The sequence below is a fragment of the Triplophysa dalaica genome, chromosome 15 (genome assembly GCF_015846415.1).
Source record: "Triplophysa dalaica isolate WHDGS20190420 chromosome 15, ASM1584641v1, whole genome shotgun sequence".
Taxonomy (NCBI): domain Eukaryota; kingdom Metazoa; phylum Chordata; class Actinopteri; order Cypriniformes; family Nemacheilidae; genus Triplophysa; species Triplophysa dalaica.
In genome coordinates this window covers 10,535,626-10,559,479 of record NC_079556.1, presented here as the reverse complement: position 1 = coordinate 10,559,479, position 23,854 = coordinate 10,535,626, and the positions used below count along the sequence as shown (strand labels likewise).

Genomic DNA, 23,854 nt, shown 5'->3' with positions numbered 1-23,854 from the left:
CGTCAATCATCACCGAAGCGTCCCACCTACAGGCCATCTCGGTGATGAGAAGATTTCAAATCACCCAAACTAAGTTAGTGTGGAGGAACCGTGTCGTGTCTTAGCACTGTATTAAGTTCAATTTAAATTCTGGAAAATAAAGTGTTGAATTCAAAGTCTTATGACAGCTTTTATAAATGCTATTGTTAAAACCAGACACTTTGAGTGTCAAAGATTACAAATTGAGAGTTTTGCTGTTTAATTATATTGAGCAAGCTTGTCTGAGAACTGGATAGTATAATAGACATAAAAATTAATCTGGTAACCCCCAAGAAACCATACAAGGAGAGAATAAGCCCGGGTTTTCAAGGGGTCCTGCTTTGGCTCCTTCATTTACCATTTAACAAACTCTTGGGATGTGTCTACAGCCAAGTTGGGGCCTAAAGAATCTGAATGGATCTCAAGCTAAGAGAATAGCAGCTTGAGACTATTCCAGAGTCCCTGTGATGCCGTCTGGAAAATTAAAACGATCCGTTCACGAGTGACAGATTTAATGTTCAGGTTCATTCATATGGAGACAGCTGCAAATATACATAACTTCCATGCCTTAAACCAGGGTACAGAGTGAGATGCATTAAAATTCATCATTTTGGGGTTCTTGAAGGTTCCAGGTCGCTGCCTTGCTAGTACAGGCATTTCCTGGTTTCCTGTAACATTAACACATTTTTTATAAATAGAAATTAAATGACATGTTAGACTTTGTTACACATTTTACTGAAAAGCAAAAATATCTTGCAAGGGCAATGTAAAATGGTACAGCAATAAACACCAGAAGCTATTTCCTTTATATATCCATCAATCGTCCATACCCCTTTTCCTTTTTAATGAAATTACCTTTATTATTGTATCAACAAATGAATGTAACAACAAATATCAAGGTAAATTTCTTTTTCTTTTTTTACCTGCTGACCTGGAATGGATTGCATTATGTTTTTTATTTATCCCTCTTTATTTATTCCTTCCCCTGATCATGTATTCATATTACACATTATACATTTACAATAATGGCTATTGTCGTAAATAAGAATCTGAAATCTAAAACATACAGCTGTGGAGAAAATTAAGAGACCATCTGAAAAGGATTTGCTATGTTTCTGAATTCACTGTTGTGTTTAGTCAAAACCATCATTTTTATTTCATTCTGTGAACTACTAACGAAATTCATCACAAATTTTAAATACAAATATTGTTACTATTTGTATTTATTTGCAGAAATTTTAATCTGGAGAAACAGGACAAATAAATGACCTCAAATAGGGCAAAGAAAACAAAGTTCATATTCACTTTTAAGCAACACAACAGTAATATTTTTTAAATTTAGTGGACTAGAATGGACAAATTTGCAATGGTCTCTTATTTTTTTCTACGGCTATATAACTACAATATATATTTTTTAATTATAACATGCGTTTCCTGTTCAACTATAACCTCTTCAGGCTTGAAACCATCACAAATAAATAATTACAATGTCCACTGGACAGACAACTGAAACTGCTCTTTAAAATTCTCTTTTTTTTTTCAAAAATAAAGGAAATACACAACATGGTTGTGCAATAACATTTTTACATTTGACCATACAAATTAACTGTACCAAAATTAGTCCAATTTTATATTCTGAGAGTAAATCGAAAAACCCAATTAACAGCCTTTGTATGATCTGTGGTCATCTCCTTTCTGCCATCCATAAAACTGCATTGGAAGGCTGTTATTCTGCTAGTCAAAGCGTCCTGAGATCGCCACAGATCCATTCTGCTGTCATGTTAGCCACCTCTTCTCCTGCATCCAGCACAAATGCGTGACGGATGCCTCTCTCACACAGACGAATGTCACCTCCGGGGAAGTCCCTACTGATATCATGGTAGTACTGCACAGGGCACCAGTGGTCCGTAGCCCCATAGTAAAAAATAAGCTGACGGAGAAAAAAACAAGTTAGTAGAAAATCCCTGAGATGTAGATGCATTTGATGTCAAACTAAGCGACTTCTTCACGTTTCACCTCTTTTGGGTTTTTCTAACATTGTGTTCTCAAGTGTCACTGATGAAAAATCCATCAATCATTATAAAGACAGTTTGGTAAGGCACACTTCATATCGCTAAGCAGGTCAGAAGCAACAGTTTGTTATTGTCTGTCAACGAAAGCTCTAAAATGATTATTTTCTTTGCGAAAGAGAATTTCCAGGCCTGTCAATCAGTTTATAAAATAAAACCGAAAAAGTAAAGATATGCCATAAATCTATAAAGCAGAATATGTAAAATTACAAAACAAAGACATACCAACTTCAAACACAAAACCCAAGTGGGAAAACCATCAAGATTCTTTTTGAATAAAACAAAATGTAAGAACGGCTGACATCAACACTTCCATGTCCATCATCTCCCCTCGGACACCATTGTGGACACTTGAAGGGTATTTCCTACAGTTCGGCAGCCGTAACCTCCGCTGAACGAAGCCAATAACATCAAGACGAATAGAAAAACCCACCGTGTCGATGTCTAAGGGCTATTAATCGGCTAGACCTCTAAAGCTGTACACAATAGAAAGATCATATTCTCTTGTCAACTGCTTTGCATGATTTCTCTGACAAACTGCATAATGCTTGGCCTTTGCAGACTGTGCCAGTTAATCGTGATGGGTTCTACATCTGTCGGCCTGATCGATTTCACCACAGCCCATAAATCTAGAGAGGAGTCAGATGCATGCGGTTTAATGTGGAGAGGGGTATAAACGTATGACCTCCTGTCTTCACCTTCAGTTCTTTCCGAAGAAAATTATTCTAGCGTCGCTATTGGCAGGAGAACCGAACCGCGCAGATACGAAAGAAGAGAGCATAATCTGACGCGGTTAGAAAATAAAAGAGTTTCCTTCCTTTCCTAGATTTTGGGTGGGATGCTAAGATTTGCGAAGCAAATCTGCGGAAAACATTCAAAGTGACGTTTGGAGAAACTTCTAGCAGTAGTCGAAGTCAGCAGAGTGTAGACGTAATCGGAGACTTAAAGACTTTAAATAAGTGATTCCTTAAAGTAACAGAGGATTTCACCTTTTTAACTGATGACAGATACAGTCCATCAGGTATCAGCAATCCAGCCCTCCACCCTCTGCATGTAGACGCAGTCTCTGGTTTGCATCACACCAGGGTATTGAAAAGGACACATGCACTCAGGGTGGATTCTTCTAAGCATGCTTTCATTGTGAAAAAGGAAGGGTGGTTTGGGGGGCGTCAATATAGTAAAGACTTGCACTATGTGGTCAGTTTTCTAGGGGTATTGTTTCAGTATTTTGGGGCAAATTAGCAGCATTAAGACACATCAGGTTTATACAATATGTTCATTATTTCATTATTATTCATTGTTCATTACTAAGAATGTTATGTTTCCTCTGCACACAATTACAGTACATCATTTGGTAACTCTTTCCTTGAACCATGTATGTATAATGCATTATAAATGGTTAAGGGAAAAATGAATTATAATTCTTCATAATGTGTGTTGTAATGCATTATATGTAGTTGTATAGAAGTATAACCAAACTAAATGTATTAACTGTAATGATACTTATTTATAAGACATAACAATGCATTAAAAGGTGCATTACAATGCTTAAAAACTACTTTTATAATGCATTATACATGCATGCTTCAAGGAAAGTGTTACCCATAATTTTTTTATGCACCCCAGTTTATTGGTTGATTCTGTCAGACTTCTGTCAAAACTAGTAGAAGATCATATAGTTATAACAGAAAGAAAGGTTTTGAAGGTTTCTTACAAACCCACATAACATACAGTATAATTCTAGGGAATAAATCCTTCCAATCCTGCCTAAAGACCACATCAGTAAAACTGTTTCTATACACTTAATTCGGAAAAGTTCAAATATAATTTTTGTTATGTGATAACCTTGAATATTCTCACAGTCTTCCTGCGTCTTGTCATGCTGTAAGTCTTTCACGTTCCTTTTAGATGACTTCTACTCCTAAGGTTTGATTTGATTAAAACACAACAAACACTGGACTATGGCCCCACAGATGTGGGGTTTCACACCCATGCCCTAAACTAATGCACTTATGCACTCACCAAAGTTGTGTACTCATGCAGCAGCTAATGTAGCAATTTACATACAGACAACAATTTCTGATTGAATCGGTGTACGTCTCATCTGCTTTAAACATGTTTAGAGGTCTCTTTGATTCGCCTCTTTAGTACGTAGGAAATTAAGAAAAAGTGCGTCATTTGGTAGAGTGGTTCTTTTCAATGAAAACAAACAAGCCTCTAGCCATCTGTCCAAAACAAAAGATGCTGTTTCCCAAAAACCTACTTTTGCAATTTGTTAACGTTTATTCTCGCAATTCAAATTTTGTGACGTAAGCATTACCTTGTTGAGGTGTTGACGTATGGTAGAGTTGTCTCTCTCTACAACAAGTCTCATTTCTTGGCTTCCCATATACATAGCGTTAGCTAAAAAGACAGAGAGAGAAAAATGGGATGTGAAGAGGTTTACATATGTAAAACTTAAATAAATAAAGTAGCCCAAACAAAACTTTGCAAACATTTACACATCACGCATAACACGGCAGCCACTGCGGCTTGACTAAACATACAACGGCGTCTAAAATAAAATACACATCAAAACTGTTCCTCAAGCTCTATGGCCGACGCTCGTACAAACAGCAACCAGATCTGGAGGATTACATCTGTTCTCGTTCCCATTTACTATGAATGTACAATCCGGCTAACAGTTTAATGATGCAAAATGATGTCACTGTTTTCAGACACAGCCTCCGAGCGTTGAAATAAGGTGTGTCATTTGAATTTCATGTGGCTTCTCTCTGGTTCTTCAAATGAAGGGCTGGCTCGGACAGTCTTTCCAAAAAATGACAAAGCCAAATATATGAGGAGAGAGACGTGGACCGGAAAGTAAAAAGTAACTTTGATCTTACATTCCATAACAGGTTTTTTTGGTCAGGAATGAAGAAGTTTTATTAAAACCATTTGGTGAGGTATACACATTAGACATTACAATTTGTCAATTCATCTTTCAAAACATCTTAAAATGACTTTTTAGTGATGACAGCAGAATAAAAAAATGGGTGCATGCTATATTCAAATACCAAATAAACAACACAATCCAACAGCAATTCGTATTTTACAAATTTTGTATTATTTCACAAGCTTTCATTTAGTTTGTTTAATATACTTTCATGCCAGTGATGGTTAGGTTTAAGGGTGGGCAACAGTGTTGCTTTTATCTAATTATTGTAAAAAAAAAATACATACAAATCCTGGTAAAATGTTTATGAATTTCTGTACATTTACACCGTTTTTATCCAAAACGACCTTATTCAATTCAAGCATTTTATAAACATGTTTTGTTTCCGGCAAATGAACTCACAATCTTCCAGTTAAGCTTATCAATGTAACACTTGGATTAAAAGGATGGATTAAAGAGAAATCTGGGTAGAAGACAAATGCAAAATAAATAATCAGGCAAAGTAAACATTATAACGTAATTAAAATTCCTCAAACACATTTGATCAAAATACAAAAAGTATTATATTTTTAGATGGTTCAGAGTGATGTATTTTAGCTACCCCCCCAAAAAGGAACGCACACCCATCTTTACACACAAACTCAAGAGACTCAATGACTCAATGACCCCGGAAACTATTCAGAAAGACTAATCTGGATCCTGCCAGGGCCGTACTGTACATTCAGCAGGAGATATGTTAACATCCTTCTCATCTGGACCGTCGGACTGTGAAAGAAGTGTGTGTGTGTGTATGGGACTACACATTTGACTTGCTTCTACTGAGTGAAGAGGAAGTGAGGTCTGATCAAACATCCGTCACCCTGACTCGACCATATTAATCTTCAGCTCTGTGTACTTCATCATTCAGAACTCTAAACACATTTCACAAGATATAGAGTCTGATATAAAAATGTGGAAATTGAGTAATATATTTTGTCCCTTTTCCAAAAAGGAAAAGGCATGGAAAGAAAATATTGCGGTAAAGTACATCATGTTTCATTAGTAAGTTCATTTGTAATGTTTATCTATTACAGAAGGGGTATTCCCGGACTTTGTGATTCTTGCATCACTACTGCTCATACATGCATTTCATGCTCATATATTGTTCATACTTCATTTAAGGGATTTAAGTATAAAACTTTGGCTGTTACTTTTCCACAACAAATATATAGATTGTTGGAAAGAGGGTTTGGTATGACTAACATTTAACCTTCCTAATCGCAAATCTTTACAAATACTCAACCTTGGTATATTACAACTGTACAGAAATGTTTCATAGCAAGAGGAGCACATGGCAGAATGTCTCCATCATGCCAAACATACAAATGGTATCAAAGTGACTCAAATGTTTGAGTTGGCTGATGTTTGGCTCTAAATTATTGCAAAGCTACTGTATATGCAAGCAAAAACAAATTCTTCTTCCTTTGCGTTTTGATGTGTACTGGGGTGCGGAAGGGGTCAAATATCTTGAAGTGAGGTACAAATATTTACCAAAGAACACATACTGTAGAAGACACACCAAGCAATCTAATTTTAATACACCAAACAAATCGCAAATACCATCTCCACCCATTGAGGTAGACTTAGGAGGATGTTGAAACCAGAGGGTTTAACAGAAGAGTTAGGTTCTGTAAAGGGTCATTTCATTTAAATGCTGGGTCATTATATAGCCATCTCCAAAAGACCTTTTACATGTTTCCGGGGTTTCTCAGCAGCAGAAGTTGTCATAGTTGGGTAAACTTCTATAGCGGTAAATGGGAGACTACCACAAATATATTTTTTGCTATTTTATTGTGATAAAAATTTAAAATTAAATAAAAAGCTTTTCATTCATTCATTTGCTCAAATGACAAAAAAGCTTTTTCACAACTTTCAACAAAATAAAAAAAGTCTATGGCAGTCAAAAGAGAGACTGATGTCAAATTGACTTTGACTTCCATAGACGCTGTATAAGAAACTCCCTCGCATTAGCATGAACTATTTTTTGTAATTTGATGCAAAGGTAATACAATACAAAGTATAATGTAATAAACGTACATATATTTAAAAGAAAATATACAACTTTTGAGGATTTACGATGCTGATGACTTTTGAACACGTCATCAAAGGCTTGTGAATAAGGTCCATTGATTGAATCACATTATTATCAATAAATATATTTTTTTAAATGGTTATTTATTGGTTATTCTTCTCATGAATTTATATATATATATATATATTTTTTTTTTTTTTAAGTAAATTAGACTAATTTCAAGTTACCTAAATAAGTGCATATCGATTTATGTAAATTAAATTAAATAAAAAAATATTTAAATGAAATAAAAATACTTGAATATAAAGCAGTAGTTCACGCAAAATTGAAAATTCTCATTTATTCGCCCTCGTGTGATTGCAAACCTGCATGAATTTCTTAGATATTATTTTGCAAAAGTTGGTAACCAAGCAACACTGGCCCCAATTTACCTCCATTACATAGACACACAACCAAAATATCTTCTTTTGTATTCCACAGAAGAAATGAAGTCATACAAGTTTTGAATGTCAGGAGGGAGAATAAATAATGAAAGGCTTTTCACTTTGGGGTGAACAAGAAGGGTTATTCCAGAGCAGCAACGTTTAATGTCAATGGTAAGCTGTATTTACAGGTAACACAAATCTGAGAGATGGATTTACAGTTCACCAGAAGATAATGCTGTGAGGAGAAAGAAGAGGAACACAGATGAGAGTTTGGACAGGGAAACGGGTGTGCCAGTCCAGAGGCAGATATCTGCGAGACATCCCCTGCTCAATCTCACTTATCTCCAGGGGGTGTCAGGCTGGGGGTTTGGCAGGGCACAACATTCCAGTCAATTTTACACATCCTCACACATGCAGCTAGTTAACAATTGACCGGAGAGATAGAAACGGGGTTACCGTGCGCAAACAAGACGCAAACAGACAAACACATGCAGATATTGCAGACATGCAGGTTTTAAGGGGGCACTTTAGATGCATCAACAGCACTGAAAACAACATGCACAGTAACAAAACAAACAAATACACGAGAAAGTTGGTCTAATCTAAAACTCAATACTATATTCTAAGTATTTGAGTCTCGTTGTCCAGTAGGAAATGAATACCTCCATAAGCGATATTTCTAAGTAATAACTAACTTTAAAATTAAAATAACCTGTTTTCAAAGACATAACAAAAAAAAGGTTTTCTGTAGAAAACACAAAAAAATATGCAAACTGTTAAAATAAATAAACAGGAAAGTCAAATGAAAAAAGAAAATATGTTTTTGTTTGTTTTTTGTTATGTGGTAATACAAACAGATGAAGCCCTCACAAACAAAAGCTTTTAAATGTTTCATTCTGTTCCGTTCAAGCTGCAAGAGGAAAACAAATCTTTGAATGTCTTCCACATTGAATGTCTTCCTTATTTGCCTCTTTAATCTTTTAATCCACTTGTTTTTCCAATTGCCACAATTTGGGGAAAATATTGTGTATACACAACAACATGCACCCTTGATTACTAAACAGAAAAGTTACTTTCAAAATGATTGGTCACGCTTAGCTACAATTAACTTGACCATTTGATATATTTTACTAATGATATACAAAATCTAACCTCTAATACAAACAAGTATCATCTACTTGCTCCTATACCTAACCTCAAACACATTAGCAGTAAATGTGGGAAATTTCCAGAAGCAACACGTAGTAACACAGTTAGTGTTCACAGTAGTCGTGAAAATATTTTATACTAGTACTGTACATAGTAGTACATAAATACACATCTTTGCCTCACGTACAGTAGCTATTTTGCATTAACATCACCAAAAATGTCCCGTTCATGACAACACAGCTGTCTGAAATCCACAGATAAAGACACAGAAAGCACCACATACAGTTCTCAATTGAACGAACCACACACACAATGTGCTTCTCTTTATACTTTTCTATGATAAAGTCCTAAACAAATGTGACGGCTATTTTTCCCTTTCCAATTCAATAACAAATGTCGTAACACGAAAGTGCACATCAACTGAAATACAATACAGTTTTTTCCTCGGTTAAACGGCACACTAGGTGGGTGGCCGTGGTTCACTGCACCTCACTTGCCAGCTTGGAGAGCAGAATTTTTGGGGAGCTGCATGATAAACAAACTTCGTATTATCACCTGTCATCACAGTTTCATTAATAAAAATGCTTCTAATGAGCAGGATGTTTGAGATTTTGGGTGGCTTGTGCTTTAGTTTCTGTGCATGAGGAATGACACCTGTGCCACCGTTGCCATGAATTATGAGTAAATATAAATCCAGAAACAAAATCCATTTTTAAACAACAAAATATTTTTCAAAGATGATAAAACTAAAATATTTAAAATAGTAGCAGCAAAACTATTTTGCTATTTTACAGACCTGTGGGCTAACACAAGAGTTGCAGAGAATGTGTACCTTTGATCAAATAAAAACAACGATAAAATAATATAAATGATTTGCCCATAGGCACAGAGTCATAAAATGAAACTTTCAATATCAGGCAGCTTTTCTCTCTAGAAAGTGTGGAAAATCTGGAATCTGAGATGTCATGTTTGACATGATCAAACCCTGCACTCTATTTATTAGTTTATGTAATAGTTTTCAAATAGAGATTTAAAAGCAAATTAAACATGAAAATATAATGAAACTAATGAAAACCATACATCATCTAATTTTCATGATTTGACAATCAGAACAGTCACTACAAAGCATAAATGTCAAACCGACATTCCACCCTACCTCCAAAAACAAGCACAACAGCTTACATAAGTGTATTGAAGAAATGGATATTGTGTTCAGAATTTGTTCCAAGGGGCTTCATCACATCTTGTGAAAGCTTTTCAGATTTCGTTTGCATATCTGCTACAGTAATACATCGCCAGGGCACAGCTGATGACATCACACTTCTGGGTACTGCATCTTTCTGTTGTATCCTCATTTAAAACATGGTGGCATGATGACAAATATGCACTGCTTCTGTGATTGGTTACTAAATGCCTTCCTAATATAGTGATCTACCTCCTCCTGGTTGCATAAAAATATAGAAGCTGATGGATGATTGTTCTATTTTAGTTTGTTTAAGAAATGCCTCACAGTCTTGAAAGATAACATCTGCAAGCAAAACCGATGGACCTAAGAAAAACATTTTGGAGAATCAAGGCTATCACACTCAATCTCATAAATGTGACCCTGGACAACAAAACCAGTCTTATGGGTCAATTTTTCGAAATTGATATGTTTACATAATCTAAAAGCTGAATAAATAAACTTTCTATTGATGTATGAGTTGTTAGAATAGGACAATATTTGGCTGAGATTCAACCGTTTAAAACTCGGGAATCTGAGAGTGCAAAAAAATCAAAATATTGAGACAAACACCTTTGAAGTTGTTAATAAGGGGCACTGTAGCAGGTCATCCACTCACAAAAATAAAGATTTTATATATTTAAGGTAGGAAATTTACAAAATATCTTCATGGAACATGATCTTTACTTAATATCCTAATGATTTTTGGCATAAAAGAAAAATCGATAATTTTGACCCACACAAAGTATTTTTGTCTATTACAAAATATTTCTCGTGCTACTTAAGAATGGTTTTGTGATCCAGGGTCACAAATATCTAATCGACAATGCCAAGACCATGTTTTTCAAGACAAATAAGTGTACCAAATAAGAATCCCCTGGATGATCCCATTGTTTTTTTTTTAATAATTTAACTGATTGTTTCAGTGGGACATATTCAAAAAATGAATAAAAATCCAACAGTTCATTTCTCTAAAATGTATATATAAATATATATTGTACAAGTTTATTTAATGAAAAATAGGTTTAAACTATCAATTGTATTTTTTATATACACTTAATATTTTTGCTGAATTCTAGAAATATTTATTCAGATTTACTTAATTTTTTTATGTACATTTACACAATTTAAACAGTATATTTAATTGATTTCACAGTTTCAATTTTTTAAGGGTAAATGTTTCATGTAAAATAACCGTACATTTTTTTTATTGTATGATAAGGAAAAACTATAGCAAATCACAACAACTCGATCAATATGATGTGTTGCTACATGCCAAATTTACCAATACAAAAGTTCTGTATTCCGGACAAGCCCCTAAGTCGAGAGAAACTAAATAAAAGTACATGAAAAAAAGGTGCCAGTTAGTACATTTATAAGTTTATCTTTAAGGTTCCAGAATCAGGTCGAAGTTAGCTTTGTTCCGCTCCAACAGGAAAGGGAACCACTTTCCGCCTTGCTCTGGTTTCTCACTCTCCCAGGTGAAGCAAATTCTGATTGGACCAGCAAAGACAGAGAAGTTCAACAAGTCAAACTGAATCTCCAAAGATGGTGGGTCAGATCTCCTGATTCTCATAAATTAGGCCAACAGAAGCCCCGGTTGAAAAGCACGAACGTTTCTTTGATCATAAAAACAGCCGTGAGAACTGGCATAAGATGTCAGGTTAGTAAAAACAGAAGCTGTGTGAAGTGGACTGTTGCAGTCCACTGAAAGGATAAAACCCATTACACACTGTTTCATAGCAGTTTTTCCAACAGGTCCGAGAGCGGGCATGCCTCATTGACATTTACGCTCTTAGATGCTCGAACATTGATCTCTGCATGACAGACATTGAGAGCATGCTCCATATGCAGTTAACAACAAAATATCAACATCTTCAGTTTCAAGGAAAAGGATTTCTGAGCAAATAAATCCTTAAATGTGCCCAAGAAGTTCCAGCTAATAGCAACATGCATTCTTAATTAAGTCTGTCAACTCGCCATTAATAATGTATGTAATGCAAGACAGAAAGTCAGAGCAACTTTTTGTATGGAGTCACGGGCCAGCACTCAATGCTACAATACGCACGCATACACGTGCGCTAGTGTACACACGGGACCACCTTGCCTTTCTGATGAATAATAAGAGATTTTGTATTGAAACTTCCTCATTGTAAAGTTTTACAAAATTTGTTGGCATTTCCAAAAAAATGTCAGAACCAAACTCCACAACTGACATGAGACGAGAAGTGCTAATGATTAATAGGATGTTTAGAAGAGTCTTTCAGGAGTAAATCTTTAGAAAGAATGGGCAGGTGGTGGGGTGCAGGCAAACACTAAAACAGCTTGCCTCTGTGATTTTATACATTTTTTAATGGATGAGACAAAGTTGATGGATGATGTTACTATATTTATTTGTCTTATTTGTGAAAAATATCGCCCCCCAAAAAAACCAAGGTTGTTAAAGGACCAGTGTATGAAATTTAGCGGCATCTAGAGGTGAGGTTATGAACTGTAACCAACGCTACCTCCACACCTCCCACTACGGTGGCTGACACAGAACTAAGATGTCATCACGTTCAAGCTTCTTTGCCAAAGAAGAGTATTCACGAAACACTCTAGAGAAGTTTGTCCATTTAGGGCTACCGTAGAAACAATGTAAGGGGACCCGCGGTGTGTGTAGATAGAAATAGTTAATTCTAAGGTAATAAAACTCTTTTTTTCTTTACGCAAGATATTTATACGAGACATAGTTATGTATATTATATCGGATTTCTGTCAAAAGATCCTCAATTTTTTTTAAAAGTTAACTTAGAATTAATATGCTAATGGCAAGATCACTAAGATGACTTCAAGAACACCTGCCCTTAAGTCTTATGTAGAACACTAGAAATGAAATTTAGAAAAATGGCAAGTTGGTTTTTTTTTCAATAAAAGAGTTTTGGGGACTGCAACTGTAATAAAAATATTTGTATTACTTTGTTCTTTGGAAGATGACACAGAGTAGATTGTATTTGCTTGGAGTGACATTAAAAATACGTAAAGGACTTTAAGGTGTATTCGTTTAAATACATTTTATCAGGTGTTCCGTTTGTACATTTAACATAAAAACTACAATATATAGAAACCAGACAGAGACAGACAAAAATAGAAAAAGGCAGAACTGATGGTATAAAAAGAAAAGGAGAAAGAAAGGGCAAATGAGAGAAGTGGTTCTTCACATAGTGAATGGAGACTGGAGCTCACACTAATGCCTCTGGGCTCTACTGAGGCCTCTTTGGCAGAGACTCTCCGGCCATCACAACATCCATCACTCTCTTCCCAGGACGGACAGGGAAAACACTCAGCCTTTCACCTAGAGAGAAACTCAGTGTTACTGGTCCTAGAGAGGCCTCTTAATTACTCCTACTCACAACACTTCATCTGCACCATTAGTCTGTGTTCTGAAAGCCCCCGAGATTAAATATGACTTATGATAAATAACACTTTATTCAAAACACTGGGAGACACTGCTCTCTTGGCTGCCACTCAAATATGATTTGCTTTTTTATCTCTTTGGCTTCGACTTTTTATATCTGAACTAAATCACCCGAATTACCTTTGAAGTGGTGATATACTTCTTATCGGACGATAAAAAAAAGGGAGAAAGAACACACATCTGAAACGTTAAAGATTGGAGGGATGCCAGTATGTGATCTTTTTTTGAAATGCATCCGCACCTCATTGAAATGAGAATTAGGACTTTGGAACAGAATCCAGAGAGATGGGAACAAAGAAGGAACATCACGGAGAGTAACTGAGCTGAAGGTGGTTGAACAAGATCCAAGTGACATAGACATGCAACTGACACATACCTACAGCTCTTCAGGAAAATAAAAACTTACTCGAAATATTGTGACAGCATTTTACAAAAGGAAATTACCCTGCAGCATATACTGTAGAAAACTATTACCTAAAGAGATCTAACATCACACTTGAATTTCTATGAGACACGAGACTTGACTTGATCAAGCATTTGGAGTCATCCGATCAAAAAACATTGTTTGAGAGCAAAATAGTTATACTCTAATAAAAGGAAAAGGATTGCAAATAAAAAGTTCTATATGGGTTGTTTTTCATTTCAAAACGAGGTCATATGGCAACATTTTTTTTTGAAAGCACCTTTGTCTTTAAGCATCTCTCATACTTGTTTTCACAAAGTCCATCTCTGGTGTTTTGTTTGTGGATGAATAACTTTTGCTTTTGGGTTGAAATGTTTTGCTAGCAAGTGAGGCCACATCTCAGTGGGTGGGTTCTTCCCACCTGAATGAAAGACGTCAATCTATTGGCCAATTGCATTCCATAAAGATTTTGACAATCAAATTATCAAAGAGAATCCCATAATCCAGATGCATCTCTTAGCTTTTTCATAACTAGATTACATCACCCGATACCTTTCAAATGAGACCGTAAAGCCCAGAACACAAGGAAAACTTACCAGCACAGTCTACATTGATGAGACTGACGGTGGCTGGCACGATGTAGGTGTCCAATGAGTATAAATTCCTCAAGGCCAGACGGGCCATTCCAGCCTTCAGCCTCTCGGGCAGCAGGGACAGCAGGAAGATGGGCAGATAGACTGCGTACCGCAGTCGACAGAGCACAGGGGTCAGGACCTTGCCCTGAGGGCTACATGCCATGCGCTCGATGGTGGGAAAGAGCATCACGGCCTTCAAAACCTAAGAATGACAAATAGAAATGGCCACAATGAACAATTATCCCCGTTTTCTCAAATCACTCGCCATTTTGGACACAACTTTTTGTTCTTTTGGTGAGACTGAATGACACTTCCACAGGCAATAAAAACAAGAAAAGCTATGTTACGCCCCGAAACACGCAGCACAATATTTATGACAGCACTGAGAGCGATTCTAATCATAAAAAATGACATATCTTAATATCAGAGTTATCAAGCTGTGAAAAATGACATGAGTGCAGTCCCGCCATGTTATGAAATCGATAGGAGACCAGGAAAGAGGGAGAAAAGGGAGGAGAGAAAACAAGAGCGAGAGAGACAGAGAGAGAGAGACTTCAAGAAACAGGAAACACCTGCCTCTGTTTGGCCATTGAGCAGAAGGCAGCTAGACTCATTCAGTGAGTATGACAGAGTAGATGTGCTTCATCTGTCTCAGCAATGCTTTGCAGTCCCAGCCAAGTATTTTTCAATGAAACTAAACAGTGCAATATCTTCAATTCTCTCGTGTAATATATGTGATGGCCAGCACAATTCTTTGTCAGCGGTGCCAAATGTAATCTATTCAGTCTCAAACCGCTAAACTTCAAACTCGGCTAGTGCTGGAATCCTGAAGGAGCGTCGGTTTCATCACGCCCCGGCAACAGGCGAACAGGCAAAGTTCTGCTGCCGCTGAATTTATCATCTGAACAGGCCTCGAGGAGGAAAACAAAAAAATCTAGGGCTGTCAATGGAAAAGAAATCAAAATCTAAATGGATGAACAATCCAAAACTCAGACTCCCAGAGAGCTGGAAGAAAAACTATGTGAATTTCAGAATGGAGATGAAATTAGAATGTGCTCTGTTGGGTGTTTAAAGAAAAAAAAAACTTTTCATATAAACTAGATTTATAGGCTTGCAAAATGCAAAAAAATGCTAGTGTTGTTTGTGGTTGTGAGGAAGCTACTGTGCGGTAGTAAGCACTTTAGTGTATGTGGTTGGTTGATTACAAGTGAAATAAACAAAAAAGGTTGAAAGCGCAACGACATCTTAATTTTGTGTCAGCCACCGCAGTGCTTCAAAAGGAAAGGTGGAGTGAGCCGTTAGTTGCAATTCACAACCTCACCACTAGAAGCCGCTAAAACCACCACATTGCTCCTTTAATATCTACAGGTAACACAATCTTGCCTCTTTAACTTTTTTTTTAAATAAGAAAAAAAAAGATTTTTCCTTTTGAACCCAGAGTCAAAACAGACAAATAACGGTTTTGAGAGTGTGCGCAGAACAGGTGATCTTCCCTTGTATGCTGTTCGCGTCTGAGGGACCCGTTTTCATTTTTATAAAAAGAAAATTCATACAATTAATTAATTTTTCTAATTCATTCTCATTGGCCATGGCTTATTTTCTGTGAAGGACACGTATCAGGACAAATTTTCAATGACCGAACACTGTACACCCCCCTTCACATTTATATTACATACAGGATGTTCGGGTCCACTGGACCCAGGGCTTATAATATTGTGGAAACTGTAAGTTCTGTGTACCTTCATTGTGTCCTCTTCATTTCTATGCTCTTTTTAGTTAGTTTTTTGTGTGTTTCTTTGTGCGTGTGTGTGAGAGAGTGTTTGAGAGTGTGTAAGTGTGAGTTTTCTGTTTCTTGTGTCGTTCGCGCAAAAAAACGGGGAGCACTTCAATTCATTAATGTGTTCTAACAAACGTACAGTGCAAATATTAACCATATATTCTATTTAGATTACTGGGATGCAGTAACCATTTTTTTATTATTTTAACAAAGTGTTTGATTGTGTTGAATTAAAAACCCAATACTGCAGCGGGTACAAAAGACCAGTGATTTCCAACCCTGGTCCTCGGGGCAAACCTTCCAGAATGTTTTAGCTCTCTCCCTAAATGAAACAGCTGATTGATGAGTTGAATCAGTTGTTTTTTATAGGGAGATATCTAAAACGTGCCCTGAGGACCAGGGTTGGGAAACACTGCACTAGACCCACAAACACTGGCTGAGTAACAAAAATATGAACACCGCACAAGGGCTAAGTAATGCTTTTGACCAGATGCAGTTACAAGAATGTTTTAGAGAACACAGAAGAATCTGACTCTGGGAGTGGCTCTTTAATCAGGGAGACGGACAGAGTCAAACACACATGCATGCTTTCACCTCTACAAGCTTCCTTACTGCTACAGCAAGGAAGGGGGAAGGAGTCCCTTAAATCTGGTGAAGGGGTGAGGAGAGTTTAAACGTCACAATCTGACTTCAGCAGATCTGAGATGTGAGGGTGGGTTGTGATAGCGGAGGAATGTTAATGACGTGCAGATCAACTGGAGATTCGGACTGCATGACATTTCCTACAGCGGTCCACACCACTCAGAGCAACTAGAACATCAGTCAAGACATATAAGTAAAACTTGGAATGACTTCATGATTATTATACGAACGCTTATAAAATAACTAAATTGACATAAAATTTGATTTATGCGAGAAAAAGAGAACATTAAGTAATAGAGTTATTAATACTTCACAGTTATGCAGAAAATTGGTCGCAACAGATAATAGTTGAATCCGCAATCGATACACAAAAATATCAGTAGAAAGCAGCAAATAATCTAACCAATCAGAATCAAGCATTCCAGAGAGCCGTGTAATAATAACAGATAAGAAAATCAATGTGTTTTCTTAATCGTGCGACTGCATATCCAATGGGCTGGACAGGACACGGCCCGTTCTGGGACCTTTAAAATCTAGAGCTGTTGTGCGGTGAATCTAAGCCAGCGCTGTATGCTGTAATGTTGAAGTTCTTGCTCGGCTCACGTTGTGACTATAATGAATTTTTACTCGAGTAAATGAAATAAAGCCAATAACTTTACGACTGGCAGGCCGGCCTTCGCCCCCGAACGACGGCCCAGCCAGGATACCATGACACACGCACACCCACACACATAAGTGCTCACTCCCAGGAAGAGACAAAAACAATATTGTGTCAGAAGAAAATATTATCACTCTGCTAAAGACAGGACTTCCCAACATCTAAAAGGGATAGGCTACCCAAAAATGAAAATTCTGGTATCATTTACTCACCCTCTTGTCATTTCAAACCTGCAGAATACAAAAGAAGATACATTAACATTTCCTTTTTTTGTATGGACGCAAAACCAATGCAAGTCAAGACATGCCTCTGTTATTGTGTTACCGACCATCTTCAAATTATCTTCTTTTCTGTTCTATAGAAGAAAGAAAGCCATAAAGGTTTGGAATGACAAGAGGCTGAGTAAATGACAGAATTTTTATTTTGAGTGTACTGTCCCTTTAAAGAATCTCTATAGGGTGTTCAATTGTCAGCCAATAACTTCTTCTCGACTGTATTTTCTGAAGATGGCAGATGCAGTCTACGGAGTCGGTTCATTGCAGCCAGTAAGTAATTCCAAAGAGACAAACGATTAAGCCCCTCCGGTGTATAAGATCTCTACACTCCAAACTTGGCAATGTGTTCGGAAGGTTTCCCATCCACCTCATACAGCACCTGGTCTGATGCTAAAATCTGCAGCCATTCTTCACCAGAAGCACAGTGGAGAAACCCCTACCATCATTTCTACCGACTTTACTGGTCCTCTTCCACTCCAAAATAAATATCTAGAGCCCTTAGTACCAGTTTGTGATTATCACACATCATATGTTACCAGGCACGATCGCCAGGTTGGCTTCCTGGCAGCCGGCAATCTGTAGTGAGACAGGAAATATTTTAGTACGCTCATGCATGTTTTGGTCTTTGACCCACGACGTATCTGAATACATCATAGATTTAACTAGGCATTCTGAAGTCTGAAAGAGACAAAATAACGTTTTAATGGCCTGAAAAAAGTATTTTTCATAGTTTAATGTAAGGGGATTTCTAAAATGATGTTTTAAGTATGTGTGAAAATGCAACCTGATGTTCGGAATGGGATGGAAAACCACAAAGAAAGAATAAAACAAGCGCAGCTTTGTAGCTTGTTTTAAAATGACAATTTAAAACCTCGACTAAATGTTTTCCACAAGAGTGCACGAGGATTGTTTCCAGAAGTATCAGAACATATTTTTATCACCATAATAATGATATAGATCTTTAGCACTGCGAGGAAAGCAGTGCATAACTGCGCCGGACCCATTAAAGGAGCTTAAACTCATTTCCCTTTGCCAGAAGGAAAACACACCTCTTTAGTGAGGGGAATTACAAAAAAAAACTGGAATGGTTGAGAGAGGGAGAAAGATCTGTAGGTAAAGAGAATAGCTGAAAATAAAAATGATAAAGAGCACATTCTAAGAGCAGGAAAACCCCACAGTGAGAAAGAAAATCAAATATTTTTCTGTGAAGAAGTGTCATACTGATTGTCTCATTGCGCTCTCAGGTATTACATACAGTGACCGTTTTTTGGCAGCTTGTCTTGCGATGCCAAACTTCCAAATCACAGAGGTGGTCTTTGGAGGTTCTGCACACAGAAGGTGGTAGCCATTACTTGTACCGTTTAATGCGGTAAACCAGAAAGAATCAGCAGATGGACATTAAAACAGAGAATGGGTGAATAGTCAGGAGCCTATTTTAATTCACTTGTTTAAAATAAGACGTTTGAAGGAGCAATTCTGACTAAAGCACATCCACCGTGGTTCACAGTACCAAGTATTATTCTTTTGCACTGGCAGCTTTCATAAACTTTTAATTCTTGAATATCGCTTGAATACTTTATACTCAAAACAAAATTCTTGAATATGTTCCCAAGATTCTATATTATGAACCTCATACACTGGCAAAGTGACATTGCAGCCAAATGTATAGACGGTTTCAGCGACGACGACAACAACAACAAACAAACTTTAAGTGGCCCAAACTTTAATTCTGGGAGACCAGTGCAAAGACTCTATTACATGCTAATTAGGTTTAAATAAGTTTAGTACAATTAATAATCAATAAAATATTCATATGAATATAAATAAAATATTTAATATTAATATTTGTACATAATTATGTTTATAATAATACAATTAAACACAAACAAGAAGTTAACGTCAGGCCAGAGTGAGTCTGATGAAACCGTCTTTACTTTGTAACTCATTAAATAATCTCTTATTAATTGATTATTAATTAATTAGTAATTCATTAAAATATAAATTTGAAATTTGTTAAATAATCTCTTGTTTTTCTAAATTAACACAAAAATCTAAAAATTTCTAATTCTAAATGCAATTCTTTACCTGCAAAATAAACGAATGTTAAATCTATTTAATGTAATAGTTTTATATTTAAACTATTTATTTAATTTAAATATTAAAGTTACCTTTTTTATTTCTGCACTATTGATGAACATGTATATACTTGAAACTTGTGTTCTTAAAGCAAAAATGTATTAGTTTAATGGATTTGCTTTCCTCATTAAGATACCTTTAGCTCTGGGTCTCTCTTCATCATCTCCAGGATGATGTAGCAGCCGATGGAGTGACCAATCAGCAGCAGAAGTGTCTCTTGAGGTACATGCTTCCGAAGGAAGGCCAGCTTGTGTTCAATCTGTCCATCGAGCCCGAAAACATCCTCCTTCTCAGCAACAGATGCATCTTTAAAAAAGAACAAATATCTAACATTACGAGATGGCCAAGATAATTGCCAAAACTTGAATAATCATCAACAATCATAAACGAGGACGTATAAATATAACAACAATACGATTATGCAAATTTGCCTCATTTCATTAATTGGAAACCTCCGAATGCATCTCACACGTATAAATTGCAGAGACCCCAGAAGGCACTTTAAACTGGTAAGCGCTCCATGTGAGAAGTTCACTTTTAACATCTTGATCTTGTTCTTCATTATTTCTTTGGAAAGGAGTAAAATTACGCTCTATTGAACAATTCCGGTAACTGGAGATCCTGATAGCGCTTGGCAGACTTTATTAACCGCAATTCAACACTGTTAACCTAAGAAAAGAGAAAGAGTTACAGAGAGAGGGTCCAGAGACAAAAGAAAAAAGGACAGAGAAGAAGCTAAACTTGGTTGGGTGAGACTGAGGCGGTTATCACAGTGATGAGTTATGAGAGCAAAATTGTTGATGATGAGACGCTGGGAGATGGGAGTACCAGAAGGGAGAGAGAAATAATTCATATTAGCTTCAAGACGTAAATAGACAAAGTGCTCCTTCATGAGACATTTCACAATATATGGTTTCTGGAGTGCACAGCAACCTCTTCTCTTACTAAAATAATAGAGTTATCCCAGCTGACATGGTTGCACATGGCTAATTACTTATACCCGTTTTATTATGAAACCTGCTGCGAGCGTGAAACAAATCCTGGGGGTCTCTTAAATTTTCTGGAATTGGATTACTGTTGAAAGACTAATGAACATATTCTGAACCAGTGACAACTGTCTTTCTGTGCATCTTGGTCTGAATTAAATCAACAGTTTACTCAAAAATTTTAATCTGTCAGCATTTGTTTACCCTCGCGTCGCTCCAATTATTTTTGGAGCTGTATTCATGGAAGAATGTCCAAAACTTTATTTCATACAACGAGAGTTCAATTTCAATCTTTTCCTGACAAAGAGCTTATGCATGAACTTATTGTTTAAGCCCTCCAAACTCCAAAAGTGAAACTGTCCGCTACCTCTATTGCCCCTTTACATTCATACATATACCGTAAATGGAAGGGAAAGAGAAGCAGGAGGGAGACCAAAGGAGCGGATGTGACCTCAAGGAACATAGGCACATGAAGGAGACATAAAAAGGAAGGGGAAAAAAATGAAAACCATTTAAAAAGTTTAAACCCTAAATCACTTTTATTGCATAAAATACCAGTGCATGTGAAAGGATGATAAGATAAGAAAGGCTATAAAAAAGGACTGCTCAAGATCTGAGAAAAAGCAAAATTACGAATTGTGTTTCATGAGCAACATAGCATAAATATGCAAAATTGTATAGGAAAGCATAAGGGAATCTTTAACACAATATGTAACACCTATCGTCAACAAATGTATTATCCTGACACTGCAGGTCACATGGCACATGAATTAAAAGAGGAAAAAGTGCAGCTATGACATATATGGATGCATTTCTAAAATTAAGTCTTTGCACAAATCAGATTTTTCTGTGATTAGAAATTGCAAAAATATTTGAGCTTGAATTTTCAAGAAATGTGAAAATTGCAATCGGTCCATTTAAAATAGTATTCAATATTAACGTAATTTGTCCGATGTGAAATTCTTTGAAGTATTTATTGACAGAAATGAAATGTAATATACAAAACTATGTGTTCAGAGGTGTATAAAGACCTAACATAATGAAGCGTTATGTTTTTACCTTAGAATGAGCTATTTCTATATGTGTATACCGCGGATTCCCTTAGGTTGAGATCTCTAAATAGTTTCTACAGTATCCCTAAACGTACAAACTGAGCGTGTTTTGTAAATACATTATCCCCTTCGGCAAAGAAGCGCAATTACATCGTAGTGCTTCGAAAGGGAGTGAGCCAACCTTAGTTGCAATTCGCAACCTCACCGCTAGATGTCACTCAATGTCCTACACTGGACCTTTAATTTATTTATGGGAATATCTCAATTTACATCTAGTTCTGAAATCTGATCACTACCTTTAAATACTGTATTAATTTTCCTTGCATATATATAGTTTTTATCACACAGCCTTCTGGAAAACTGTGACAGTCAATCACTTCCTAGGGTCAATCATTTTTGTATTCAACTCAAATCAATATTACATTTATATCAGACTCTCAATTCATATAGTAGGCAGCTGTGCAGTAAGCCAGATAAAATACAATGTCCTAAGTTTTATTATCCAATATTCACTGTACAGACATTATCCCTTATTTATTTGTTAGCCATCTTCGGAAAATCATTTTTATCATCGTAACACCTGAAAACTGCTAATACAGCAACCAGAATTTACAGTATATTAATAGGACTCAAAACTGTTAAAGTTGTGTGTGTATATATTGCTTGTAATGAGAAGTACTGTGGTTTAATATCAAGATGTCATATTTAGTAGGTCCTTCTCTGAAAAACTACTTCGCACACTTAAAAACAACTATTCAACCTATATTTGCTTTAAAGCCAAGTACATCGACAGGCCCTCAATCCAAGTCTATTCATGTTTCTGAGTGAGATCAGGCACTGTGCTGTGAAGGCACTGACCTGTGCATGTACACATATTTAGCTCTCCCTAACCACTTCTTACCCCTCATTTCCCATTTTCCAAATCTGATCTTGATATTTTTCTGAAGGTTCCCACTCCGCTTTGCCTACAAAGGGGCCGTGCATGTTTATCTACCAGCACAGAGGGGCACTGTGAGCTCAGAGCCCAAACACAAAAACGACTGAAGTCCACACACCAAGTGCCCCCTCAGGATTACCTCATGAACATTTAAGACTATGCTACATGTTAAATACACATCCAAGTATTTCTAGAACTACATTTTACAACAGTTTGTGGGCATAATGTTGAGAATGCATTATAGCACATATTATAAGTACAAGTGTGCTTATGCACGTTAAAGCAAAGACTATATTTAACACTAGTATAAACCACAAGATAAGCATTTATTTTGTTTTTAAATAATGTGATCGGATTTACCATGTACAAAGCTAGGATTTTGCCAATTTGATTTCAAATTGACTTTAATATGATAATCTTGGGCCATGATCTGCGTAACGATTTAGGATTAAACCAAAGGAAGACCATTACCATATGCAACAAAATCGAAATGAAAGGAACTTTTGATGAACAGGCCCAAAAATCAAAAAATGTCAAACACAAATACAACGCCAGTGTCCAATACATTACACTATTTTGACCAGATCATAGACACATATAGGAGCGAGCTGTTAAGCGATTACCTTCCTTCTCAAAAATGTGCAATGTGTGGAGCATGCTTCATCCACGGATCAGATTTCTGAATATCAACCACAACAATGGTGTTACTGATTAAAAATGGGTGGATGTAGAGGGCTTTTCACTCTGCTCTTATGCTGTAAGCTTAGGGGATCAAATATTTGATGTATTTGGAATACAAGAACATGCTGTTCACATTTAAAGCATGTATGTTTATAAAAGCGTGATGTACCTCAGCAAATGAGATGATGAAGAAACCGCACCAGTAGTCTCTAGGGTCAAAGGTTGCCAAAACTTAACTAATTACACATAAAAATCTTTCATTTAGACACTGGAAAACAGATGTTGATAGATCAGACAGAACATCTGGCACCTAGCAAACAATTGTT

General features: G+C 36.5%; 1 protein-coding gene across 1 annotated transcript in view; it reads right to left on the bottom strand.

Moving 5' to 3' along the window:
- Nucleotides 1-347: 347 nt before the first annotated feature.
- Nucleotides 348-23,854, bottom strand: part of ldah (lipid droplet associated hydrolase) — a 36,010-nt gene continuing 12,503 nt past the window's right edge. Inside the window, exons 4-7 of the mRNA XM_056768838.1 lie at nt 20,009-20,178; nt 14,346-14,586; nt 4,408-4,490; nt 348-1,948 (exon numbers count right to left, since the gene is read on the bottom strand). Coding sequence (XP_056624816.1) covers nt 1,757-1,948; nt 4,408-4,490; nt 14,346-14,586; nt 20,009-20,178 — 686 coding nt within the window. The 3' untranslated portion in view covers nt 348-1,756. The remainder of the gene's footprint in view (nt 1,949-4,407; nt 4,491-14,345; nt 14,587-20,008; nt 20,179-23,854) is intronic.